This window comes from Cervus canadensis, chromosome 13 (genome assembly GCF_019320065.1).
Source record: "Cervus canadensis isolate Bull #8, Minnesota chromosome 13, ASM1932006v1, whole genome shotgun sequence".
In the NCBI taxonomy this organism is placed as follows: Eukaryota; Metazoa; Chordata; class Mammalia; order Artiodactyla; family Cervidae; genus Cervus; species Cervus canadensis.
In genome coordinates this window covers 39424759-39451369 of record NC_057398.1, presented here as the reverse complement: position 1 = coordinate 39451369, position 26611 = coordinate 39424759, and the positions used below count along the sequence as shown (strand labels likewise).

General features: G+C 35.9%; 1 protein-coding gene across 7 annotated transcripts in view; it reads left to right on the top strand.

The window, feature by feature from the left end:
- SUCO (SUN domain containing ossification factor) overlaps positions 1-26611 on the top strand; it is a 96295-nt gene that overhangs the window by 46797 nt on the left and 22887 nt on the right. For 5 of the 7 annotated variants that reach the window (XR_006272496.1, XM_043484562.1, XM_043484560.1 and 2 more), the window contains 8 exons: positions 983-1088; positions 4030-4050; positions 4254-4309; positions 5032-5123; positions 5894-5959; positions 11507-11575; positions 12519-12609; positions 15920-17080. Coding sequence is in view for 6 of the 7 variants with exons in the window: in XM_043484562.1 (XP_043340497.1) it covers positions 983-1088; positions 4030-4050; positions 4254-4309; positions 5032-5123; positions 5894-5959; positions 11507-11575; positions 12519-12609; positions 15920-17080 (1662 nt within the window). In the remaining variant the exon portion in view is untranslated. The remainder of the gene's footprint in view (positions 1-982; positions 1089-4029; positions 4051-4253; positions 4310-5031; positions 5124-5893; positions 5960-11506; positions 11576-12518; positions 12610-15919; positions 17081-26611) is intronic. The other 2 variants (XM_043484565.1, XM_043484561.1) reach the window with 1 other exon arrangement.

The following is a 26611-nucleotide window of genomic DNA, read 5'->3' as shown; positions in this document are numbered from 1 at the left end:
CAAGTAAAGTGTGTTTTTTTAATGTGATAAGAGAATACTCATTACTTTGAGGGATTCTATAAATGCTGTAGTAAAGAAAAACAGTAGTTTTGGATTTTGCATTAGATTTCCTTTAAAATGGGAAAAGCTGTGTAAGTGCTGTGAAATTCAAATATGATAGTAAAGGAGTTTTTCTGTTTCCCTTTCAACCAGTACTTATGCTTTATATCATTGCACACTTCAGTTCAGTTCAGTCGCTCAGTCGTGTCCGACTCTTTGCGACCCCATGAACTGCAGCACGCCAGGCCTTCCTGTCCATCACCAACTCCCGGAGTCCACCCAAACTCATGTCCATTGCCATCCAACCATCTCATCCTCTGTCGTCCCCTTCTCCTGCCCTCAATCTTTCCCAGCATCAGGGTCTTTTCAAATGAGTCAGCTCTTCGCATCAGGTGGCCAGAGTATTGTAGTTTCAGCTTCAACATCAGTCCTTCCAATGAACACCCAGGACTGATCTCCTTTAGGATGGACTGGTTGGATCTCTTTGCAATCCAAGGGACTCTCAAGAGTCTTCTTCAATACCACAGTTCAAAAGCACCAAGCTGATCACACACTTACTGGTACATAAAGAGTAGTACCTCATCCTTCCAAAACACTCTCTTGGCTACTTTCTGTTTTAAAGCCTCCAGTTTACTTGGAAGCCCTCTAAAACTCCAAGAGGCAATCCTGGTCCTTTTTGTCTTCCTCTTGTCTTCTATTTGATAGTGTGATTTTTCAAGATAGTCTTTCTTCATAAGGAGAGACCTGTCAAGAGTTTAGTTGGAAAAGGAAATGTATTTATTCAACTTGATGCTTAACTCATATTTAAACTATGTTAAGTGAATGTGTTACCTGGAGAGGGGAAAAAAAAAGTACAAGATCTGATTTGAAAATGATAAGACCTCTCAATGTGTGGTTTATGATTTTCTAAAAAGGAATGTTAATATTTTTTTTTATTTTCTAGATACCCCACAAACAAATGGATTAAGCTGGGTACTTTCCATGGTAGAGATGAGAGGAATGTCCAGAGTTTCCCTTTAGATGAACAGATGTATGCAAAATATGTGAAGGTAATGTTTATCTGTACAGAACTATGTTCTATAATGAAACATACCTGTTACTTATACTTAGTATCTCACCTGTATAGAAATAAGAAAAATTAAGAGGAAATGTATTGCTGTATTCCTTTTAATAAAATAATTCTTTCTTGAATATATTATTTTATGGGACAGATACTAATACATTCCCTTTTATGTAACTGGAAACCTAGGCTAGTTTTTTGATATCTGTGGCTTTGATGAAATTCCAAATTATAACTCTTTAATATTTTTGAAGTCTTGATATGACATATCATCTTTATAGTATTATATTTCTTTATATTTTAAAACCTGAATCAGTTACTCACTGCTGTCTTTAAAGCAGGTCTGGTTTCTTATTAGAATCTGATTCTGAGATTTCTATTTTAATGCCCAGTTATTTATCATTATAGCTTTTTGTCTTTTGTATATTCAGGTGAAATATTATATGTCTAAGTAACAATTTCAAATAAAGTTTTAACTGTTTAAATTCCTGCTGCAACCTAAATGTCCATTAACAGAAGAATGGATAAAAAAGCTGTGGTACATATATACAATGGAATATTATTCAGCTATAAAAGAGAACAAAATAACGCCATTTGCAGCAACACGGATAGACCTAGAAATTGTCGTACTGAGAGAAATAAAGACAGTGAAAGATAAATATCATGTGATATTGCTTATATGTAGAATCTAAAAAATGGTACAAATGAACTGCTTACAAACAGGAATAGAGCTACAGATGTAGAAAACAAACTCATGGTTAGCAGGGTGTAAGGTGGAGGGTAGGAGGAGAGGGAAACGGGCAGACTGGGACTGACACATGCAGACTCTGTCATAACATCAGTCACCGGTCAGGACCTGCATGCAGCGCAGTGCGGGAGACTCCGCTCAGTGCTCTGCAGTGACCTGTGTGGGTGAGGATGCGAAGAGAGAGAGAGAGAGAGAGAGAGAGTGTGTGTGTGTGTGTCCGCGTCCGCTCAGTGCTCTGCAGTGACCTGTGTGGGTGGAGAGAGAGTGTGTGTGTGTGTGTGTGTGTCCGCTCAGTGCTCTGCAGTGACCTGTGTGGGTGAGGATGCGAAGAGAGAGAGAGAGAGTGTGTGTGTGTGTGTGTGTGTGTGTGTGTGTGTGTGAGAGAGAGAGAGAGTGTGTGTGTGTGTGTGTGTGTCCGCTCAGTGCTCTGCAGTGACCTGTGTGGGTGAGGATGCGGAGAGAGAGAGAGTGTGTGTGTGTGTGTGTGTGTCCGCTCAGTGCTCTGCAGTGACCTGTGTGGGTGAGGATGCGGGGAGAGAGAGAGAGAGAGTGTGTGTGTGTGTGTGTGTGTCCGCTCAGTGCTCTGCAGTGACCTGTGTGGGTGAGGAAGCGAAGAGTGTGTGTGTGTGTGTGTGTGTACCTGATAGACCTTGCTGTACAGCGGAAACTAATGCAACATTGTAAATGAACTGTACTCTAATAAAAGCCATAAATACATTTCTACTTCTTCCCTCACCAGTGTTGAGGTGGAATTATCTACCAAAATAGAATTATTATCACTCTTGAATTGAATTTAGACAAAATATGGGAATTTCTTACTCCTCTTTATTTCCTCCTTTTTTTTTTTCTTTATAATACTATAGTCATACCTTAAAGTACAACTGTGTTGTTAGTAAGACCTTTTGGAATGACAGCAGCTCTAATTTTCTTCTTAGTTATTTCTTCTTTCAATGTGAAAACTTATACCTGCCTACTCCTCTCTCGGGATTTTACTGTCTGTGTCTTTTGTAAGCATGTATTAAATTGGCTTCTGTAAATGGGTAAACTTGTAGTATTCCTACTCTCACTATAAAAATACTTGTATAAAAATGCTGTTTTTTAAAGTTCAATTGATATTTTCAGTTAATGATTCAACAGTGTTCAGAAAAATGATGATAAATTTTCAGTTTCTTTTTAAAGTGAATTCTGAACCAGTTTAATGACCTTTTTATGTAGCAGTTTCTACACTGTGATGCCGAAAAAAATATATAAAATACTTTGGCAGATGATACAGTTGTACCTGATTTTGCAATTAAAACAACTCACATGTTATGAAATAGTTCCAAGAATCATTCTTTATAGTGTCTACTTTGTTAATAACAGAACATTTTATTGGTGATACAAAAAAATCCTGTATAAAGCTCCCTACTTTGTCCTCTTTATAATGAGAGACTATAGAGCATTTTGATGACTGGTTTTCTTAAAAGCCTTTTTTGGTATATTTAAACCTAAAAGCAGAAAACATTTACTTCTGATTCTTATTTTATACTGATAAATGTTATATAAGTTTACTTGAGTTTTGCTCATCCCAAAAGAATTAAAACCCATATTTAAAAAATGCTTTTTAATCGCTTATATTTTAAAAATGAATTGATAAATATCCTCTAGTTCTATAAGTTATACTTAAAATAGCAGCATATCAGAAATCCAAGTTTCCCCAAAATAGTTTGTGTACAGTATTGTGCAAGAATAAATATTTTTTATTATGTTAATCTTTTTATCAATATGTATGTTCATAGATATGTATAGCTACATACATGTATCAATGTATTAATATGTAGGTATATACATGATAACATTTATAATATTTAGTGTAATATAAGGCAGGTTATTTCTAGATATGCTTTAATTACTTTTAGAATGCTTTCATATCTAATGGATAAATAAAACAGCAGCAGTGGATTTTAGGTTAAAGTTAATTTATTTCATTACAGTTGCACTATATTTTCTAGTTGTGATGGTAAAAATAAATGCAAATCATTGCTTTGGTTTCTGCAAAGAAATGAGTACTACAATGTTATCCATCACAGTATATTGCTTCCTATAATTATACAATATAATTTACAAATATTGAATGTTGCTTATGGCATGTTATTCAGACTTTGGAACTGATTTCTTTTTCTTTTCCTTTCTCTTGCTTCAGATGTTCATCAAGTACATAAAGGTTAGCAACCTTCTCTTTTGCAATATTGAATAATAGGGCATTGCATATTATTGCGTGGCAAAGAAAAAGCTTTACAAATACTAGTTTTGGGGAAAATTAGGACTTTATTTTTAGAAATGTCATAATGAAAACACTGGATATTTTGTTAGATAATCTCACATACACTGTGCTGGCTTCCCATTTTGTGTGCTTTTGTTCTTTAGGTGGAGTTGGTATCACATTTTGGATCAGAGCACTTTTGTCCATTAAGCCTTATAAGGTAATACAGAGCAAAAAAATTTACCAAGTGGTTTAAAAAGAAAAAAAGGCAACATAAAAATTCCAGTGTATTTAAAGTGAAGAAATAATTTGTTATTACGTGCAGATAACACCATAAAAAATATACTGCTAAACCTTTCTTCCTTTTGCATACAGTTTAGAAAAGTGTAAAAATTTAGATAGGAATCTGGCATGTATCATTTCTAATTTTTTTGATAATTTATATTCATAATTATATCCTTGAGAAAAGTATTTAAAATTTTTTATGCTAAACTATATATATCTTGCAGTTTCATTTTGTATCTATCAATATGATTTGATAATGATTGTAATAGTATATTTCTGATTTCTTTAAACTGCTATGTAAGTTTCACAATCTGAATAAACCGAAACTTGTGAATCCTCCTTAAAAAAAAAAATTTCCTTTGTTAGGAAAAAAGAACCTTCATTTTATGTGTTCGATTTAGCTTGCTTGATATGATGATAAATAAATGGGAACGTCTTAGGCCAATAAGTCATTGGCTTACTAGTCATTATATTTTTAAATGCCTTAAATAGATTAACATTCTAATGAAAACAGTGGATTGAAAGTCATTATTTTTGAGTCCAGAAGTTAATGACCGTTAAAACATAACCAAAATTATTATAGTTTGTCATTTATTATGAAGAGATGAGTCTTAACAAGACTTCAATGAAAAACTTCAATGAAATTATTGTTAACAGGGTATTTGGCACTAGCATGGTGGAAGAATATGAAGAGATTGCTGATTCCCAGTACCAGTCAGAACGTCAAGAATTATTTGATGAGGACTATGGTGAGTGATTTTTAAAAAGTAACTAATTATGTATATTTTTTTGTTTTTTAAATGGATAAATGTAGGTCACTTAAAAAGATCACATGATGATTAGTCTTTAGTTTTTTCCTTGTTTTTAACCCTAGTAACTAAGTTTCTCCTAAACCTATTTTCTAAAATAATTTTCTGTTGTCAGTCAGTTATTTGTGACTTGAAACTCCCTTCCATTAACCCAGTGTTAATAAATTACGGTTATATCGCTATGCCAGGCCCAAAAGCCTGTTACTCAAAGGCAACTGACATAGTAAAATTGAGCATGAATTTCTTTGATTTGCCTTTAGCCTAAGAGCAAGCATATTGAGACATGAGTTTTTGAGAAATTCCCATGAGCCTGCAGAGGTCAGAGAATGTTTTATGACACCTTTCATTTCTATTTTATTAAGTTCTTGTTTTAAGATGTCTTAAACTGTAGTCTGAAAAATTTAATTTTTGCATTTCCTAGTTTTCCCATAAGTGAAGTGATTTACTAGGGGTTGGTAAACTACACTGAAAGCTTGAATAAAAGTCTTATAAATGTGATTAAAATTTTTGTGAGCAGTAGAAATATATTCTTTGGTTTTTATCTGTTTGATAAATGGCTTATGAATTTCCTTTTTTGTGAATGTGCTTGAAACTAATGAAAACTGTAAAATTGTTTTGTCAACTGACTTGACAAGACTTAATTTGTGCTTTTAAACATATCATCTGAGATAGTTGTCAGCATAATTAACCTTCATTTTCTCTTTGAGCAGATTACCCACTGGATTATAATACTGGGGAGGATAAGTCCTCAAAAAACCTTCTTGGTTCTGCTACGAGTGAGTATTTGGGGGTTTTTCTAGTCACTATTATTAAAGTATATCTCAACTTCTATTTCCTGGCATATGTGAACATTTTGTTTTGAAGTTTAGGGGACTCCTTCTGTCCTAGTGTTGAACTTTTGAGTTGAAATCAAAGAATACTTTTCAGAAGTATTTTCATAGGAGTAAAATAGAAAGAATATATGTAAATAAAGAGGAGAGGCAAAATGCAAGCATAGGTCAGTTCTTTTACAAAAATGAAGTAGTTATATTTTTAGGCAAGTTCCTTAGAGTGAAGAATGGGATATGAATTTACTTGGGGAAAGAATTATTAAAGAGGTCCTGGACCATATAAATAAGAGCATCTAGGTAATCATACTTGGTAGGAAAGGAGTTTATTTTAGAAGTGGTACTCATCAGTGAAATCCTACCAAATGAGGATTTGTTAATGTATGGGTATGGTTAGTTTCCTGATTAATTATAAAGCATAAAGGCTGTTCTTATTCATGATAATGATGATTCCCAAGCAGTAACAATAATAGCAATAATAATACACTCTTTGTAAACTGAAAAAAGAAGAAGTGACTAAGATATTAGTTGTTTAGCTTCTTGTCTTGCCAAGCTATTATCTGAACTTATAGTTAGGCTAGCCAAGTAGACTCCTGGAAAGACCTTTACCTACTGACAGTTTATTTTTACTGTTAGAATGCAGATAGGTATACTTTACATTTGTTATTTTTGGTTAGTCCCCCAAAATAAAGCCTTTTTATTTGGAGGTTAATAATTGAATTTATTGAAAGTAAATCTTAGTATAACATAGAAGATGATTTGTGCATTTTTCTTTTACTCTTGAGTTGTTTGAATCCCAGGCTCACTGTGTATATTGTCCTCATAGCTTTTTAAGGTACTCAACCAGTAGTATCTATACCTAAGTAGATATTTGGGTGGCTACACTATATGGAATTAAGAGTCACTTGTCTTTCTTTTCATCTTTTATCTTTTTCCCTTTCTTCCCTTCTTGTCCTCTCCCTCTCTATAGAAGACTATAGATTTCAGTAGACTTTTTTAGGGAATAGGAAAAAGAATATTAAAAAATAACTGCATAAAGGGAATGTTTTTATGTAATATTTAACTTTGTGGTAGATTAGCTTAATATATTTTGACTCTGTTCCTACTCACCTGACTTTTTAGATATTATTGACTGCTTTTAAGTGTATCCTTAGCAATATCTGCTGATGATAGCATTAAAAACAGGTGCCTCAAAAATAAATAAAAAATAAAAACAGGTGCCTCATTTGCTATGGGGTACTTTTTTAGGAGTGAGACAATGATGCTGTTTTATTTAATTGGATGTTAATATGTTTGTTCGTGTCCTTAAATTTGTAGTTTAAAAACTACATTATGTAATAGTCATCATATAATAATTCAGTAATGCTGATTTAGCTGTGAGGCGGCATTGTTATTTTAAGGGTCAGAAAATAGCCCCAGACTAAAAGTTCTCTAGTTTTTGGTGGTTACTGGGAACAAAGGGGCACCTTCCAGAAGTAATGATTTACTATAGTTTTAGATAAGGGAAATTTTTGTTGATAATTTTGCTTTCTTTCTCTATCTTCCTATGGGATTAACTCCCAAGACAGCATTAAAATGTTTTCAGTAGAGGACATTTCCCTATTTGTAATCACTTCTCTGGCTGATGTATTATTTTAATTAGTGAGATGTAGAATTTTAATTATTTTAATTAATGAGACATAGAATGAGACATAGATCCTATTTTCTGGATCTTTTTCCTTGAAGATATGTTTCTTGGTAACACATTTCATTTTTGTTTCCATGGCTTTCTGGAAGAGCAGTCCATTTACCTTCCAGTGTTCCTAGGTATTGAAAAATTTTGTATAGTGAGACAAGGTGGATGGGAGGATATCAGCTGAGCCCAAGCATGAGAGGTTTAAAAAGATATCCATTTCTTGGCGTTTCAAAACAAGAGAGGCAGTAGTAGCTGAGTGATAAGACTTTGCTGTCATTAAGTTAATAAGCATGACCTAATACTGATGCCTTCGATACCTATATCCTTCTGATTTTCTCTGAATAGTCTAGACTGGTTTTGAGCCTGAGCTAGGAACTTCCTTCAGTGTAATATAGGAAGAAATAACAAGGTGGAATCAGGCCAAAGAGCTCGTCTCTAGCAGTGGAATGTCTGAATTTGACTATAATCATCACCACTTTCTAAATTAGCTTGAAATTGGCCAATTTTGCACCTAATTTATTTTTAATATTTACATAATATCTCCAAAACAGAATTCTGTGCCTTTAAAAGAGAAACTCTTTTTTTCTTTTGCTATTGAGTAGTTGGTAGTCACAGGAAATATACATCACCAGAATATGTTGCTTCTAATGGGACTTGGTTGTCAAAGAGTATGCATGCTGCTTATTTAGACATTTTTGGTATTATATAATTTACTGAACTTCCAGAAAGGGAGAGACTGCTATCTTAGAGCAGCATTCTTGGCTTTATATGTATGCCATTTCTGGGACTCTTCTGCCTGAATCTTTTGTTTACATTCTTGAGCCAGAACATTTAAATATTTTACATCAACAGAAATTCTTCGTATCAATCTGCTCTACTTGTGCTTGGTCATGTGGGTCTTCCAGGCCACTCTCTTCTTTGATATTCTTGCAAGTCTGCCTTTACTCCTAAATATGATCTGTATTTTATTAGAGTCATCAGATTTGCTCAGGGCCAGATTTCTGCTTCTCTTTCTGTATAAGTTTAAGACAAAGTGTAGTTTTTGTTTTAAGTCAGAATACTTTTTATGAATGTATTTATTTTAAGATCCTAGAAGGAACAGAGAATGAAGGTAGGCGTGTTGCAGTTAGTAGCTCAGTACACATAGGAGGAAGTAGTTTTTTCACCGGTTTGTCTTCTTGTGTTGTAGCAGAGGCATTTGGTTTTCTATATCAAAAAGAGCCATTGGTGTGTTGGGGACTTAGTGTATATAACATATTGATATTTGGTCCCTAGGAGAGAGTTTCATTCCTAAAGTACTGGGATGGGATGAAAAGTTACCCAATTCAAGAGAAAGGAATTGGCAAATCCATGAGAAGTTGAGAGCAGGTGTCTAGCATGGCGCTATATTCCAAATTGTCACTTTTACCCTTTAGCCTTTCTGAAGGCTTTTCAGTGATTAGATTGTGATCGTGACGAGTAGTCATGTGTTTGGATGCAAAGTGAGACTGGTAAGAAAATTCACAAAGCTGCTTTCTCGCAAAAGAAAAAAACTGTATTTGACAGCATCCTGTGAACATAGCAAGATTATTTCTTATACGTTAGATGGGCTGAGAAAGAAGAATTTGCCAGATTTTACTTTTGTTATATTTTTGTTATATTTTGTTAATATTTTTAAATGATGAGTAGTATGTATAAATCTTCCTTATTTTAGGTACTAGTATAAAAATTTACATTAAAAAATAATACTCTAAAACTTTCTTTACACAGATTAACAGATACACACTTTTAAAGCTTTTAATAATAATACCAAAAAATTTAAATGCAAAAATTTGAAATCTGAGGTAAGATTGCCCTTTGAAGCAAGCACAAGGGACTTAGAATATAGACTTAATTTCAGAATTTTGGTTCCGTGAGCAGTCAGTTGTGATTGATCTTCAACTGTCAGGCTCCTTAGAGGATCAGATACTACTGTTGCAATATTCAGTGCAGTTCAGTAGCTCAGTCTTGTCCTGACCCTTTGTGACCCCGTGGACTGCAACATGCCAGGCTTCCCTGTCCATTACCAACTCCCGGAGCTTGCTCAGACTCATGTCCATAGGGTCATCCAACCATCTCATTCTCTGTCGTCCCCTTCTCCTCCTGCCTTCAATCTTTCCCAGCATCAGGGTCTTTTCTAATCAGTTGGCTCTTCACAGCAAGTGGCCAAAGTATTGGAGCTTCAGCATCAGTCCTTCCAATGAATCTTCAGGACTGATTTCCTTTAGGATTGACTGGTTTGATCTCCTTGCAGTATTGGTTGACATTAAAATTTGATTTATGAGGAAATAGAGTTTCCATTGCTACTTAATTTTTGTTTATAAGGGAATGGAGTTTCCATTTCCTGTTTTTATGCTGAGGTGTCTCTTTAGCCTAAGATCTAAGACTGCTTCTCTGTTTTAACAATTTCCCAGGTGAAAGGACAACGGTTGACCTATAATCCTAGATATTTCAAAAGCAAATATAAAGCTTTTGTGTGTTAATGATTAGAAACAAAGTACCACTGCTTGTTGTCTTTCCGATTATAGAATCATAGTTATGTAAAGTTTAAAATTAATAATTATGTACTACTAGTTATCACATTTAAAAGTCTAAAATCTCCTACTGTTTTTACCTGTCATAAAGCATATGTTTATAGTATCAGCACCAGGTGACAGTGCTTGGCTTGTTCCCAACCTTCTGGATATGCTAGCTTTTCCTTCTTTAGATCCTTTCCTACTTCTCACATCTCTGGTTTTCATGAAAGTGTGATGAAAACTCGGATCTCTTTTAGGAAAGGAAACCAAATTGGAAAACAGTGATGAGGTTTAATATGTAGCCCCTGCCAGATGTTAGTATTTTAATGGTAGAAAAACCTGGTGAATTACCTTCTAGTAGAATTTCAGAGATTAGATTGGAGTTGGAATTTAATTTTCTGTGAAATTACATTAAATTACTAGAAGGAAGTCTTCTATTCCAAGCCAGCTTTTTATGGAGTTGTTATATTTTGTGGTCCTCATGTATCTTCAGCCATTTATGTAGATACTAAGGTTTGTAGCACTTTACTCATCATTGAGATAACCTCTTTGGAAAGAGAGGAAGAATTAGAAAGTATGCAGATTGCTTTACCTACAGCACTTAAGTTTTATGACTTTGACTTTTAATTCATCTTTCCATGCCCATATTCACCCAGTTCAGAAGAGAATTTGTCATTTATTGTCCATAAAACATTGTTACAAGTCATCAAAGGAATGATTCTATGCAGTGTCAATTTGGGATTTAACCATATTACTTAGATATTTTACATTCATAGTTGAAAACAGCCTTTCTGCTGTCCTTTGAAGAATAATCTTCCCAACTTATTTATTTTTACCTATGAAAGTCACATGTTTAGGAAAAGGATTTTTTGTTTGTTTTTGGTTTAAACTGTAGAACCTTTTCTTTTAAAAAAAAAAAGGCTTTGCTGTAAATTATGGGTTTTGGTTGTCACATTTCATTCCTGTCTCAGTGCAGGCTATATGCTGAATTATATTTGAATCTTATGATATGCGGAAGGTAGTATTTGCTAAAAGGTTTGGGGAAGTTTTGTAAAAAACAAGTATAATTAGATTTAAAAATCCTTCTGAACATAACAGATTTATATATAATACTTTTTGCCTGAAATTTGTATCCTTTATTGGACTAAAATAGTAAGGTGAGCAAAAAGATAATTAGTCCAAAAAATGCAAAGAGACCATTACAAATGGTTTTTTACTATCTGATATCAAGTTATATGAAAATATTTAGGTGTATTAGTATTCTCTTCTGATTGAATTTTGTTTTAGATGCCATTCTAAATATGGTGAATATTGCCGCTAATATTCTGGGAGCAAAAACTGAAGACCTGCCGGAAGGTACCTAATCATTTTATGGGTCTTTTAAATATATGATACTCCAGGGGTCTTCCTAGTTAGTAAAATTAATTAATAAGCCAAGCAGTTTGATTTTTTATTTAGAAATATAGAAACCATTCAAAGGAACTTGCCAATCTTCTATTATTCATTGTTTATTTGAATTTCACAAATTCTCTTTAATAAATAGGATCTTGTCTATATAAAAATCATTAATTTGATTTTTCACTCTTAACCTGCTGTAGAAGTAATGATTTTATCCTTAGTTCTTTCCTGAGGTTTTGATACTCTAATGGTTACTTGAAGTATGCTTTTATTTATCAAATAGCAATTCAATTTAGAAAATAATAGAAATATGAATATTATGAACAAGGGGAAACAATCTTGCCCTTTTTTTGTTTTCAAAAATACTTCACTCCAGTTATAAAATAAGTCATGGGGTTGTAATATATAACATGGGGAATGCAATGTGGTGGCAGATGGCAGCCAGACTTATTGTGGTGATCATTTTGCAGTGTATACAAATGTCAAATCGCTACATTATACACATGAAAATGAATATAATGTTGTATGTCAAATATACTTCAATAAAATTTAGTACTAAGTGCAAACTTAAAATGTCCCATTTATTTCTTCTTATTCTCTTTAGTAACTCCAGTATCTTGTTAATCATGTAAGATTACACAAAACTCATAGTTATCTTACTTGCTTTAATTTTCTGAGAAGTTGAGAAAGAATATGCACTACTTATAGTTGTGACTTTCAATGATTATTTCTTTTTAAAAGAACTTGATGGGAAAAAAAAAGCAGAGTCTGCAGTAGTAAACCTGTTTGACTTTTTTTCTTCTCCCTTGAGAATCTAAAGTTCCTTATTTGTTATAGTGAAATATATTCATGGTATAGCTTTTTAAAATTAAACTCAATATGGACATCTTTCTTAAATTAGGAAATAAAACTATATCTGAGAATGCTTCTGCCACAGCTGCACCCAAAATGCCTGAATCAGCTCCTGTTTCAGCTCCTGTTCCATCACATGAGTAAGTTATATTGGGATATTAGAGTTCTATTAAAAGGGAGATATACTTGTACGTAAAAAGGTACTTGTGATTTGTGGGAAATGAAAAACTAAATCATGGGACAGACATTCCACAGCCACTTATAACATCTTCAAGTTGCTTTTTGTATACTGGCAGTTCACCGTAGATAGACCAAATATGTGTTATTTTGCTATAGTGTTACTTTTATTATTTACAATACTTAATCTTTTCCTTATTGCAAATAATTAACTCAGGTATAAGTTTGAGGACAAATTTTAAAGGCCTGTTTTTATTAAGTTCAGATTTAAAAGCCTTGATTATTTATATATCTCTGCTATGCCTAGAAAGCAATAAAGGGTACCTGAAATACTTAAAGCAGTGATTTTTAAATGATGTGTTGGTCACACAGCCTTAGAGTGTTCAGTTTCTGAAATTGAATGATACAGGTCTTTCCCGAGGTTGCAGTGGTTACTTTGGGCAGGGATATATATGCGTCAGTCAGTCAGTCAGTTCAGTTGCTCAGGCGTGTCCTACTCTTTGCGATCCATGGACTGCAGCACCCCAGGCTTCCCTGTCCCTTACCAGCTCCCGGAGCTGCTCAGACTCTGGTCTTCCTAGACCAGAGGTAGAGGTGATTAAGGTCTGTTTGTGCCTCAGCCTCTGATCTGAAATAGGTAGGCTCATTGATGATTTGGGTTATTGGGGTAGTCTGGTTATAGTTATTATAAATTTAGCTATGTATATTTCGTTAGATATACTCCCTGTAAACTTTGACAGACATTTCTCTCAGAGGAACTGTGCATAATGAGATAAGATATTTACATGAGACAGTTCAAGGTAATAAGTGATGAATCCTGCAATGAGTGTGCTTTTGAGCTGTAATTCCAAGGTACTGTGTTAATTTAAAAATGAGATTTTTGTGCTTTGAAGGGCACAGTGTCAAATTTGTGTTTTCCTGAAATATAACATTATGTGTTACTGATTCCTAGATGGTCCTAAGAAATCTCTTTGGGATAGAAATTCTTGACGTTTCTAATTATGTGGATCTGTCTCAGTTTTGTAACTAGGTTCTTCAGTGACTAACACATAATAGTATGTCTTTGTTTTTCAAAACTAGATTAATTTTATTTTACACATAGATGTACACACACACACGTATATATTTACATTTACTCGTGTGTGTGTGTGTGTGTGTGTGTAAATATTTATTGAAAGTTACCACATCAAGCTAATGTAACAGTTTTTATTCTGCTTTAGAGTTTTGTTTTTAGTAGATATTCTTGCATAACTTTCTTTACTTAATGTTTCTTCATGTATGTTTGTTTTAAATTCTTTTTGATGATTATATGGCAGTTCTGAAAAAAAGAATCCATGATACGGTATCACTCAAAGTTTTTATGAAACAACTTACTTTCTTTTCCCAGGTTTGAGTTTTTTAAAGTGTAACTCTGATTAGAGTGTATACATAGATGATAGGGCTTCCCTGGTGACTCAGGTGATAAAAGAATCTGCCTGCAATGTGGGAGATTGAATTCGATCCCTGATCTTCCCTAGTTGGGAAGATTCCCTGGAGAAGGGCATGGCAACCCATTCCAGTATTCTTGCCTGGAGAATCCCCATGGACAGATGCAGTCCTGCAGTCCATGGGGTCACAAAGAGAAGAACATGACTGAGTGACCCAGCACAGCACAGCACAAGATAGTATAACTTAATTTTTACCAAATTAATTCAATTTAGTTGTAAGAAATATTGTGTAGAGATTATATACAGCTGTCTATCTCTATCATCTGTTAAGGGAAGCTTAGCCTAATTATGTTTTAATTTAGTCTGTTTACTATTTTATTGTCAACAAAATGAAAGTCCAGCTTTTAGATACTGTCTTTTAAAAAAATTTCTGTAGAAAAACATTTTTTTTTAAAATGTGGACCATTTTTAAAACCTTTATTGAATTTGTTATGATATTACTTCTGTTTTATGTTTTGGTTTTTTGACTCTGAGCATCTGTGATCTTAGCCTCCTGACCAGGGATCAAACCCATACCCCTGCATTGTAAGGCAAAGTTCCAGTCACTGGACTGCAAAGGAAGTCCCTAGATACTGGGTTTTTTTTTATTCCTACTTTGCTGTTGTGATATTAGACTTCATTTAAAGACATTTCCTGACAATTTTAGTAGTGTTTCACAGTAGGAAAATTTGCATATGAAGATTTCTTTTTGGTATTCAAATTACTTTGTTTTTTCAAATTATACCTTTGTTGCTACAAAGGCTTCACCTGGAAATTCATTACCTTTATCTTGGAAGGGACCATAGATATTACAATTTACAACACTGTTCCCACCAGCTTGAATTCCCCGCTCTTGCCTACTGGACACGCATACTCCAGAGCCCAAAGATAGGACTAAGTTAGTGACACTAGTAGTTTATTATTAGCCAGGATTTTCATTACAATGGTTAAGTATTTAGCTTTCAGTAATTGAAAATTAGCCTAGATAATACTGAGATTATTTGGGGGGAGTAGGGATATTTTCTGTTTTCTAAAGCAGATAATCCTCTGTGTGTGTGTGTAATGCCACATTGAAATTCCTCAAATCTCCATAGAGAAATGATCTTTGAGAAATCTGCAGTTGACTCTTGAATAACGGGTTTGAACTGTACAGATCTACTTACACGTGGATTTATTTTGTTAGTAAATACTGCAGTACAGATGATCTCAGTTGGTTGAATCTATGGATGCAGAGCTGAAGTATAGAGGAACTGTGGATATGGAGGACAGGCTGTGAGTTACACAGTGTGTAAGGCCAGCAACTCTGACTTGCTGCATACGGTTCAAGGGTCAACTGTAGGATGACTCTTGAAAGTAGGATACTCAGGCACAAAGTGCATTCGTAGTAAGGTCCTGGCTTCTTGTTCTAACTGGGACTTCCATAGCCCTTGGGTAGCTCAATTTCTGATATAAGGGGTGAAAGCTTGTGATATTGGTGAATATGGGAGGAAGGGTACTATATTCACTAAATGGAAATATTCAGTAAAGGTACTATGTTCAGTAAATGGAAATATTCACATAACTATTCTTAGAGATTAAAGAAAAACTTGATTTGGTAAATATGGTGATTTGAATCATCTGGCTTGTCACTTGATAGATTATCTTTCTGTTATCATTCCTGAATAATGCTGTTTTTATAATGAAAGTGATTTGAAGGATAGTAATTCATTCAAAGTAAATTTGAGTGTTTTCTGTCCTTTCCCTTCTTTTTATCTTATGTGTGGTGCATTTATTTTCCTTAAGCATAATTATGGATATGTATTTCTAGGTTTGAAACCACTGGAGGACATGTACCTGACACCGAGTCACTGTCACCAGATCCTACAAAAGAAAGTCCCATTGTACAGCTAGTTCAAGAAGAAGAGGAGGAGGCAAGTCCTTCTACAGTGACCCTTCTGGGCAGTGGCGAACAAGAGGATGAAACATCACCTTGGTTTGAGTCAGAGACACAAATATTTTGCGGTGAACTCACCACAATTTGTTGTATTTCTAGTTTTTCGGAATATATATATAAATGGTGTTCAGTTAGAGTTGCTTGTTATCGGCAACGCAGCAGAACTGCTCTGAGTAAAGGAAAAGAGTATCTTACATCAGCTGAACCACCACTAGTACTTCCTGAAGAACCAGTAGATGTTTCATTATTGCAGCCTCCAGGTGGAGAACCAGACAGTAAGAATAAGGAAAAGGAAGCTGAAACCATTGTTCTAGATGATTTAAGTGGTGTGCTCCAGGAAGATTTGATTAATCACACTTTAGATGCAATTGAACTTGAACCAAGCCATCCTCAAACTCTTTCTCAGTCTGTTCTCTTAGATGTTACTCCAGAAATCAACTCATTATCTAAAATAGAAGTATCTGAGCCTATTAAATATGAGGCAGGGCATTCACCATCACAAGTGATTCCCCAAGACAGTTCTGTTGAGGTTGATGATAAAACAGAAAAAAGGTCTGAGAGTTTTAGTTCTATAGAGAAACCAGCTGTGATCTACGAAACAAAAATACTTGATGAAGTAATGGATAATGTTGTAAAAGAAGACATAAACTCCATGCAAATTACCACAAAGCTATCTGAAACAATAGTGCCACCTGTAAACACAGCTGCTGTGCCAGACATTGAAGATGGGGAAGCCAAAATGAACATAGCTGACACACCAAAGCAAATTTCAACTCCTGTTGTGGATTCTTCATTACCTGAAGTAAAAGAAGATGAACAGTCTCCAGAAGATGTCCTTTTAAGAGGGTTACAGAGGACAGCTACAGATTTTTATGCTGAATTGCAAAACTCCTCAGATCTAGGATATGCTAATGGAAATCTTGTACATGGATCAAACCAAAAGGAATCAGTATTTATGAGACTTAATAACCGTATTAAAGCCTTAGAAGTTAACATGTCTCTCAGCGGTCGCTACCTGGAGGAGCTTAGTCAGAGGTAAGCTTTCTTATGAATTAGCACAATCCACTTTGCACGGTGAGTTAATTAGCAGAGTATATTCTGACTAAAGGAGAGGATTTAATTATCTCATGATTCCTTGGTGGCTCAATGGTTAAGAACTTGCCTGCCAATGCAGGAGACATGGCTTTAATGCCTGGGTCAGGAAGATCCCCTGGAGAAGGAAATGGCAACCCACTCCAGTATTCTTGCCTGGGAAATCCCATGGACAGAGGAGCTGGGCAGGCTATAGTCCATGGGGTCGCAAGAGATCAGACATGGATTAGTGGCTAAACAATGAATGTAGTAGTAATAAGCAACATTTTAGCTGGAGACAGAAAGTTGTTTGGATGTTGGTCAGTAATTTTAAGAAGTGATTTCCATTTTTAGAAATACTAAGTGACATAACAAATTTGTATTATCTGTATCAGTTTCTCCTTTCTCCTGTTGCTTAACTTTAGCTACTTTTGCTGTTTGATTCCCACAGCACTCATGGTAGAATTTTTATAGACCTTAAAGCTCTTTGTAGAACTTGACTAGGTATTATTTGAGAATTTAAATAAGATTGGAATAGACTAAACTAGATGATTAGGCAACATTTGAACTCTTTCAGCAAGTATCCAGAATCTTAGTCCTAGTTGTAACAATATACCTTCTTGTGCTTATAAAATGCCAGAGGCAATGCCAGTTTGCTTATGCAGTGATGAAGACCCCCGGCACAGTTCTCCACTTACGCCAGTTTTTTTATTGTTGTTGTTCCTTAAGTGTCATTGTGCCTTAGGACTTTCCCAACATTTTGTAACCACAAGGCACTTAGTGTCCAGAATTCTGAAATACTACCTTTTCCTAATCCTCTTAAATTAAAATGCTACTAATGAAATGTCCATAAAGTCATTATTATTTGCTAGAAGATATTACTTCTTAATTCGTGCATATAATTTATTGGCAAATTTTATGTGGGTGTGTGTGCATGCTTGCATCATACTTGTTCAAGCCTCTCCCCACTCCCACCCTTTTTACCCCACTAAAGGAACCACTGAAATCATGAATGATAAACCTTTTTTTTGAAATGTAATTGATATGGAACATTATATTATTTTAGGTATAACAATGATTTGATATTTGTATATATACTAAATGATTACCGAACTAAATCTGTTAATATGATCACCATGTAGTTACAGGTTTTTTTCCTTGTGATAAGTTTTAAGATCTACTCTGTTAGCAGCTTTCAAATATACAATCCAGTATTATCAACTGTAGTCAACATGCTATATATTATATTCTTATTCAGTTAAGTTCAGTCGCTCAGTCGTGTCTGACTCTTTGTGACCCCGTGGGCTGCAGCATGCCAAGCCTCCCTGTCTATCACCAACTCCTGGAGCTTACCCAAACTCATGTCCATTGAGTCAGTGAGGCCATCCAACCATCTCATCCTCTGTCATCCCCTTCTCCTCCTGCCCTCAATCTTTCTCAACATCAGGGTCTTTTCAAATGAGTCAGCTGTTCGCATCAGGTGGCCAAAGTATTGGAGTTTTAGCTTCAATGTCAGTCCTTCGAATGAATGCCCAGGACTGATCTCCTTTAGGATGGACTGGTTGGATCTCCTTGCAGTCCAGGGGACTCTCAAGAGTCTCCTCCAACACAACAGTTCAAAAGCATCAGTTCTTCGGCGCTCAACCTTCTTTACAGTCCAACTCTCACATCCATACATGACCACTGGAAAAACCATAGCCTTGACCAGACGGACCTTTGTTGACAAAGTAATGTCTCTGCTTTTTAATATGCTGTCCAGTTTGGTCATAACTTTCCTTCCAAGGAGCAAGCATCTTTTAATTTCATGGCTGCAGTCACCATCTGCAGTGATTTTGGAGCCCCAGAAAATAAAGTCAGCCACCGTTTCCACTGTTTTCCCATCTGTTTGCCACGAAGTGATGGTACTGGCAGTCATGAAATTAAAAGCCATGCTTTTGAACTGTGGTGTTGGAGAAGACTCTTGAGAGTCCCTTGGACTGCAAGGAGATCCAACCAATCCATCCTAAAGGAGATCAGTCCTGGACGTTCATTGGAAGGACTGATGTTGAAGCTGAACCTCCAATACTTTGGCCACCTGATGCGAAGAGCTGACTCATTTGAAGAGACCCTGATGCTGGGAAAGATTGAGGGCAGGAGGAGAAGGGGATGACAGAGGATGAGATGGTTGGATGGCATCACTGACTCAATGGACATGGGTTTGGGTGGACTCTGGGACTTGGTGATGAACAGGAAGGCCTGGCGTGCTGCGGTTCATAGGGTAGCAGAGAGTCAGACATGACTGAGCAGACATGACTGAACTGATGGGACCGGATGCCATGATGTTAGTTTTCTGAATGTTGAGCTTTAAGCCAACTTTTTCACTCTTCTCTTTCACTTTGATCAAGAGGCTCTTTAGTTCTTCTTCACTTTCTACCATAAGGGTGGTGTCATCTGCATATCTGAGGTTACTGATATTTCTCCCAGCAATCTTGATTCCAGCTTGTGCTTCATCCACCTTAGCCTTTCTCATGATGTATTCTGCATATAAGTTAAATAAGCAGGGTGACAATTTACAGCCTTGACATACTCCTTTTCCTATTTGGAACCAGTCTGTTGTTCCATGTCCAGTTCTAACTGTTGCTTCCTGACCTGCATACAGATTTCTCAAGAGGCATGTCAGGTGGTCTGGTATGCCCATCTCTTGAAGAATTTTCCAGTTTGTTGTGATCCACACAGTCAAAGGCTTTGGCATAGTCAGTAAAGCAGAAATAGATGTTTTTCTGGAACTCTCTTGCTTTTTTGATGATCCAGCCAATGTTGGCAATTTGATCTCTGGTTCCTCTGCCTTTTCTAAAACCAGCTTGAACATCTGGAAGTTCATGGTTCACGTATTGCTGAAGCCTGGCTTGGAGAATTTTGAGCATTACTTTGCTACCATGTGATATGAGTGCAATTGTGTGGTAGTTTGAGCATTCTTTGGCATTGCGTTTCTTTGGTATTGGAACGAAAACTGACCCTTTTCCAGTCCTGTGGCCACTGCTGAGTTTTCCAAATTTGCTGACATATTGAGTATAGCACTTTCACAGCATCATCATTTAGGATTTGAAATAGCTCAACTGGAATTCATCACCTCCACTGGCTTTGTTCGTAGTGATGCTTCCTAAGGCCCACTTGACTTCACATTCCAGGATGTCTGGCTCTAGGTGAGCAATCACACCGTCATCATTATCTGGGTCATGAAGATCTTTTTTGTACAGTTCTTCTGTGTATTCTTGCCACCTCTTCTTCCTATCTTGTGCTTCTATTAGGTCCATACCATTTCTGTCCTTTATTGAGCCCATCTTTGCATGAAATGTTCCCTTGGTATCTCTAATTTTCTTTTTTTTTTTTAGAATGATTATTAACAAGTTATTTATTTTATTTTTTTAATTTTAATTTTTATTTATTTATTTTTTCAGTGGGGTTTGTCATACATTGATATGAATCAGCCATAGAGTTACACGTATTCCCCATCCCGATCCCCCCTCCCACCTCCCTCTCCACCTGATTCCTCTGGGTCTTCCCAGTGCACCAGGCCCGAGCACTTGTCTCATGCATCCCACCTGGGCTGGTGATCTGTTTCACCATAGATAGTATACATGCTGTTCTTTTGAAACATCCCACCCTCACCTTCTCCCACAGAGTTCAAAAGTCTGTTCTGTATTTCTGTGTCTCTTTTTCTGTTTTGCATATAGGGTTATCGTTACCATCTTTTTAAATTCCATATATATATGTTTTAGTATGCTGTAATGTTCTTTATCTTTCTGGCTTACTTCAGTCTGTATAATGGGCTCCAGTTTCATCCATCTCATCAGGACTGGTTCAAATGAATTCTTTTTAATGGCTGAGTAATATTCCATGGTGTATATGTACCACAGCTTCCTTATCCATTCATCTGCTGATGGGCATCTAGGTTACTTCCATGTCCTGGCTACTATAAACAGTGCTGCGATGAACATTGGGGTGCACGTGTCTCTCTCAGATCTGGTTTCCTCAGTGTGTATGTCCAGAAGTGGGACCGCTGGGTCACATGGCAGTTCCATTTCCAGTCTTTTAAGAAATCTCCACACTGTTTTCCATAGCGGCTGTACTAGTTTGCACTCCCACCAACAGTGTAAGAGGGTTCCCTTTTCTCCACACCCTCTCCAGCATTTATTGCTTGTAGACTTGGATAACAGCCATCCTGACTGGCGTGTAATGGTACCTCATTGTGGTTTTGATTTGCATTTCTCTAATAATGAGTGATGTTGAGCATCTTTTCATGTGTTTGTTAGCCATCTGTATGTCTTCTTTGGAGAAATGTCTGTTTAGTTCTTTGGCCCATTTTTTGATTGGGTCATTTATTTTTCTGGAATTGAGCTTCAGGAGTTGCTTGTATATTTTTGAGATTAATCCTTTGTCTGTTTCTTCATTTGCTATTATTTTCTCCCAATCCGAGGGCTGTCTTTTCACCTTGCTTATAGTTTCCTTTGTAGTGCAAAAAGCTTTTAAGTTTCATTAGGTCCCATTTGTTTATTTTTGCTTTTATTTCCAATATTCTGGGAGGTGGGTCATAGAGGATCTTGCCGTGATTTATGTCGGAGAGTGTTTTGCCTATGTTCTCCTCTAGGAGTTTTATAGTTTCTGGTCTTCCATTTAGATCTTTAATCCATTTTGAGTTTGTTTTTGTGTATGGTGTTAGAAAGTGTTCTAGTTTCATTCTTTTACAAGTGGTTGACCAGTTTTCCCAGCACCACTTGTTAAAGAGGTTGTCTTTTTTCCATTGTATATCCTTGCCTCCTTTGTCAAAGATAAGGTGTCCATAGGTTCATGGGTTTATCTCTGGGCTTTCTATTATGTTCCATTGATCTATATTTCTGTCTTTGTGCCAGTACCATACTGTCTTGATGACTGTGGCTTTGTAGTAGAGTCTGAAGTCAGGCAGGTTGATTCCTCCAGTTCCATTCTTCTTTCTCAAGATTACTTTGGCTATTTGAGGCTTTTTGTATTTCCATACAAATTGTGAAATTCTTTGGTCTAGTTCTGTGAAAAATACCATTGGTAGCTTGATAGGGATTGCATTGAATCTATAGATTGCTTTGGGTAGAATAGCCATTTTGACAATATTGATTCTTCCAATCCATGAACACGGTATGTTTCTCCATCTGTTTGTGTCCTCTTTGATTTCTTTCATCAATGTTCTATAGTTTTCTATGTATAGGTCTTTTGTTTCTTTAGGTAGATATACTCCTAAGTATTTTATTCTTTTTGTTGCAATGGTGAATGGTATTGTTTCCTTAATTTCTCTTTCTGTTTTTTCATTGTTAGTAAATAGGAATGCAAGGGATTTCTATGTGTTAATTTTATATCCTGCAACTTTACTATATTCATTGATTAGCTCTAGTAATTTTCTGGTAGAGTCTTTAGGGTTTTCTATGTAGAGGATCATGTCATCTGCAAACAGTGAGAGTTTCACTTCTTCTTTTCCTATCTGGATTCCTTTTACTTCTTTTTCTGCTCTGATTGCTGTGGCCAAAACTTCCAACACTATGTTGAATAGTAGTAGTGAGAGTGGGCACACTTGTCTTGTTCCTGACTTTAGCAGAAATGCTTTAAATTTTTCACCATTGAGGATAATGTTTGCTGTGGGTTTGTCATACATAGCTTTTATTATGTTGAGGTATGTTCCTTCTATTCCTGCTTTCTGGAGAGTTTTAATCATAAATGAGTGTTGAATTTTGTCAAAGGCTTTCTCTGCATCTATTGAGATAATCATATGGTTTTTATCTTTCAATTTGTTAATGTGGTGTATTACATTGATTGATTTGCGGATATTAAAGAATCCTTGCATTCCTGGGATAAAGCCCACTTGGTCATGGTGTATGATTTTTTTAATATGTTGTTGGATTCTGTTTGCTAGAATTTTGTTAAGGATTTTTGCATCTATGTTCATCAGTGATATTGGCCTGTAGTTTTCTTTTTTTGTGGCATCTTTGTCTGGTTTTGGAATTAGGGTGATGGTGGCCTCATAGAATGAGTTTGGAAGCTTACCTTCATCTGCAATTTTCTGGAAGAGTTTGAGTAAGATAGGTGTTAGCTCTTCTCTAAATTTTTGGTAGAATTCAGCTGTGAAGCCATCTGGTCCTGGGCTTTTGTTTGCTGGAAGATTTTTGATTACAGTTTTGATTTCCTTGCTTGTGATGGGTCTGTTAAGATCTTCTATTTCTTCCTGGTTCAGTTTTGGAAAGTTATACTTTTCTAAGAATTTGTCCATTTCATCCAAGTTGTCCATTTTATTGGCATAGAGCTGCTGGTAGTAGTCTCTTATGATCCTTTGTATTTCAGTGTTGTCTGTTGTGATCTCTCCATTTTCATTTCTAATTTTGTTGATTTGGTTCTTCTCTCTTTGTTTCTTAATGAGTCTTGCTAATGGTTTGTCAATTTTGTTTATTTTTTCAAAAAACCAGCTTTTAGCTTTGTTGATTTTTGCTATGGTCTCTTTAGTTTCTTTTGCATTTATTTCTGCCCTGATTTTTAAGATTTCTTTCCTTCTGCTAACCCTGGGGTTCTTCATTTCTTCCTTCTCTAATTGCTTTAGGTGTAGAGTTAGGTTATTTATTTGGCTTTTTTCTTGTTTCTTGATGTAAGCCTGTAATGCTATGAACCTTCCCCTTAGCACTGCTTTTACAGTGTCCCATAGGTTTTGGGTTGTTGTGTTTTCATTTTCATTCATTTCTATACATATTTTGATTTCTTTTTTGATTTCTTCTATGATTTGTTGGTTATTCAGAAGCATGTTATTTAGCCTCCATATGTTTGAATTTTTAACAATTTTTTTCCTGTAATTGAGATCTAATCTTACTGCACTGTGGTCAGAAAAGATGACTGGAATGATTTCAATTTTTTTGAATTTTCCAAGACCAGATTTATGGCCCAGGATGTGATCTATTCTGGAGAAGGTTCCGTGTGCACTTGAGAAAAAGGTGAAGTTGATTGTTTTGGGGTGAAATGTCCTATAGATATCAATTAGGTCTAGCTGGTCCATTGTGTCATTTAAGGTTTGTGTTTCCTTGTTAATTTTCTGTTTAGTTGATCTATCTATAGTTGTGAGTGGGGTATTAAAGTCTCCCACTATTATTGTGTTAGTATTAATTTCCTCTTTCATACTCGTTAGTGTTTGCCGTACATATTGCGGTGCTCCTATGTTGGGTGCATATATATTTATAATTTTTATATCTTCTTCTTGGATTGAACCTTTGATCATTGTGTAGTGTCCTTCTTTGTCTCTTTTCACATCCTTTATTTGAAAGTCTATTTTATCTGATATGAGTATTGCGACTCCTGCTTTCTTTTGGTCTCCATTTGCGTGAAATATTTTTTTCCAGCCCTTCACTTTTAGTCTGTATGTGTCCCTTGTTTTGAGGTGGGTCTCTTGTAGACAGCATATATAGGGGTCTTGTTTTTGTATCCATTCAGCCAATCTTTGTCTTTTGGTTGGGGCATTCAACCCATTTACATTTAAGGTAATTATTGATAGGTGTGGTCCCGTTGCCATTTACTTTGTTGTTTTGGGTTCACGTTTATACAACCTTTCTGCATTTCCTGTCTAGAGAAGATCCTTTAGCATTTGTTGAAGAGCTGGTTTGGTGGTGCTGAATTCTCTCAGCTTTTGCTTGTCTGTAAAGCTTTTGAATTCTCCTTCATATCTGAATGAGATCCTTGCTGGATACAGTAATCTAGGTTGTAGGTTATTCTCTTTCATTACTTTCAGTACGTCCTGCCATTCCCTTCTGGCCTGGAGGGTTTCTATTGATAGATCAGCTGTTATCCTTATGGGAATCCCTTTGTGTGTTATTTGTTGTTTCTCCCTTGCTGCGTTTAATATTTGTTCTTTGTGTTTGATCTTTGTTAATTTGATTAATATGTGTCTTGGGGTGTTTCGCCTTGTGTTTATCCTGTTTGGGACTCTCTGGGTTTCTTGGACTTGGGTGGCTATTTCCTTCCCAGTTTTAGAGAAGTTTTCAGCTATTATCTCCTCGAGTATTTTCTCATGGCCTTTCTTTTTGTCTTCTTCTTCTGGGACTCCTATGATTCGAATGTTGGGGTGTTTCACATTGTCCCAGAGGTCCCTGAGGTTGTCCTCATTTCTTTTGATCCTTTTTTCTTTTTTCCTCTCTGCTTCATTTATTTCCACCATTTTATCTTCTACCTCACTTTTCCTATCTTCTACCTCTGTTATTCTACTCTTGGTTCCCTCCAAAGTGTTTTTGATCTCATTCATTGCATTATTCATTTTTAATTGACTCTTTTTTATTTCTTCTAGGTCTTTATTAAACATTTCTTGTATCTTTTCAATTTTTGTCTCCAGGCTATTTATCTGTAACTCCATTTTGTTTTCAAGATTTTGGATCATTTTTATTATCATTATTCTAAATTCTTTTTCAGGTAGATTCCCTATCTCCTCCTCTTTTGTTTGACTTGGTGGGCATTTTTCATGTTCCTTTACCTGTTGGGTATTTCTTTGCCTTTTCATCTTGTTTAGATTGCTGTGTCTGGAGTGGGCTTTCTGTATTCTGGAGGTCTGTGGTTCCTTTTTATTGTGGAGGATTTACCCAGTGGGTGGGGTTAGACGATTGGCTTGTCAAGGTTTCCTGGTTAGGGAAGCTTGCGTCAGTGTTCTGGTGTGTGGAACTTGATTTCTTCTCTTTGGAGAGCAATGGAGTGCCCAGTAATGAGTTTTGAGATGGGTCTATGCGTTAGGTGTGACCTTGGGCAGCCTGTATGTTGACGTTCAGGCCTATGTTCCTGCGTTGCTGGAGAATTTGCATGGTATGTCTTGCTCTAAAACTTATTGGCTCTTGGGTGGTGGTTGGTTTTGGTGTAGGTATGGAGGCTTTTGGACGGTCACTTATTACTTAAAGTTCCATGTAGTCAGGAGTTTTCTGGTGTTCCTAGGTTTTGGGCTTAAGTCTCCTGCCTCTGGATTTCAGTTTTATTCTTCCTGTAGTCTCAGGACTTCTCCAACTATACAGCACTGATAAGAAAACTTCTAGGTTAATGGCGAAAAGATTCTCCCCTGTTAGGCATACCCAGAGAGGTTCACAGAGTTACATGAAGAAGAGGAGAGGGAGGAGGGAGATAGAGATGAGCAGGAGGAGAAAAAGGGGGACTCAAGAGGAGAGAGACAGATCTACGCAGCTGTCTGTTCCCAGAGTGTTCTCCGTAGCCCAGACACCTACAAAGATTCACAGAATTGGATTGGGAAGAGAAGGGGAAAGGAGGAAATAGAGGTGTTCTGAGGTAGAAAACAGAGAGTCAAGATTGGGAGAGAATAATCTTCGGTTTAAAAATAGGGCTTCTCTTCTTTTTTTTTTGGTAAGGTTATAGTGTATTGAAAATGAAAATTAAGGAGTAGTAGAGGAGTACTAGAGGACTTTAAAAGAAATAAGAGAAAAAGAAAAATAGAAAATAGAATAGAAAAAGGAAAGAAAAAAGAAA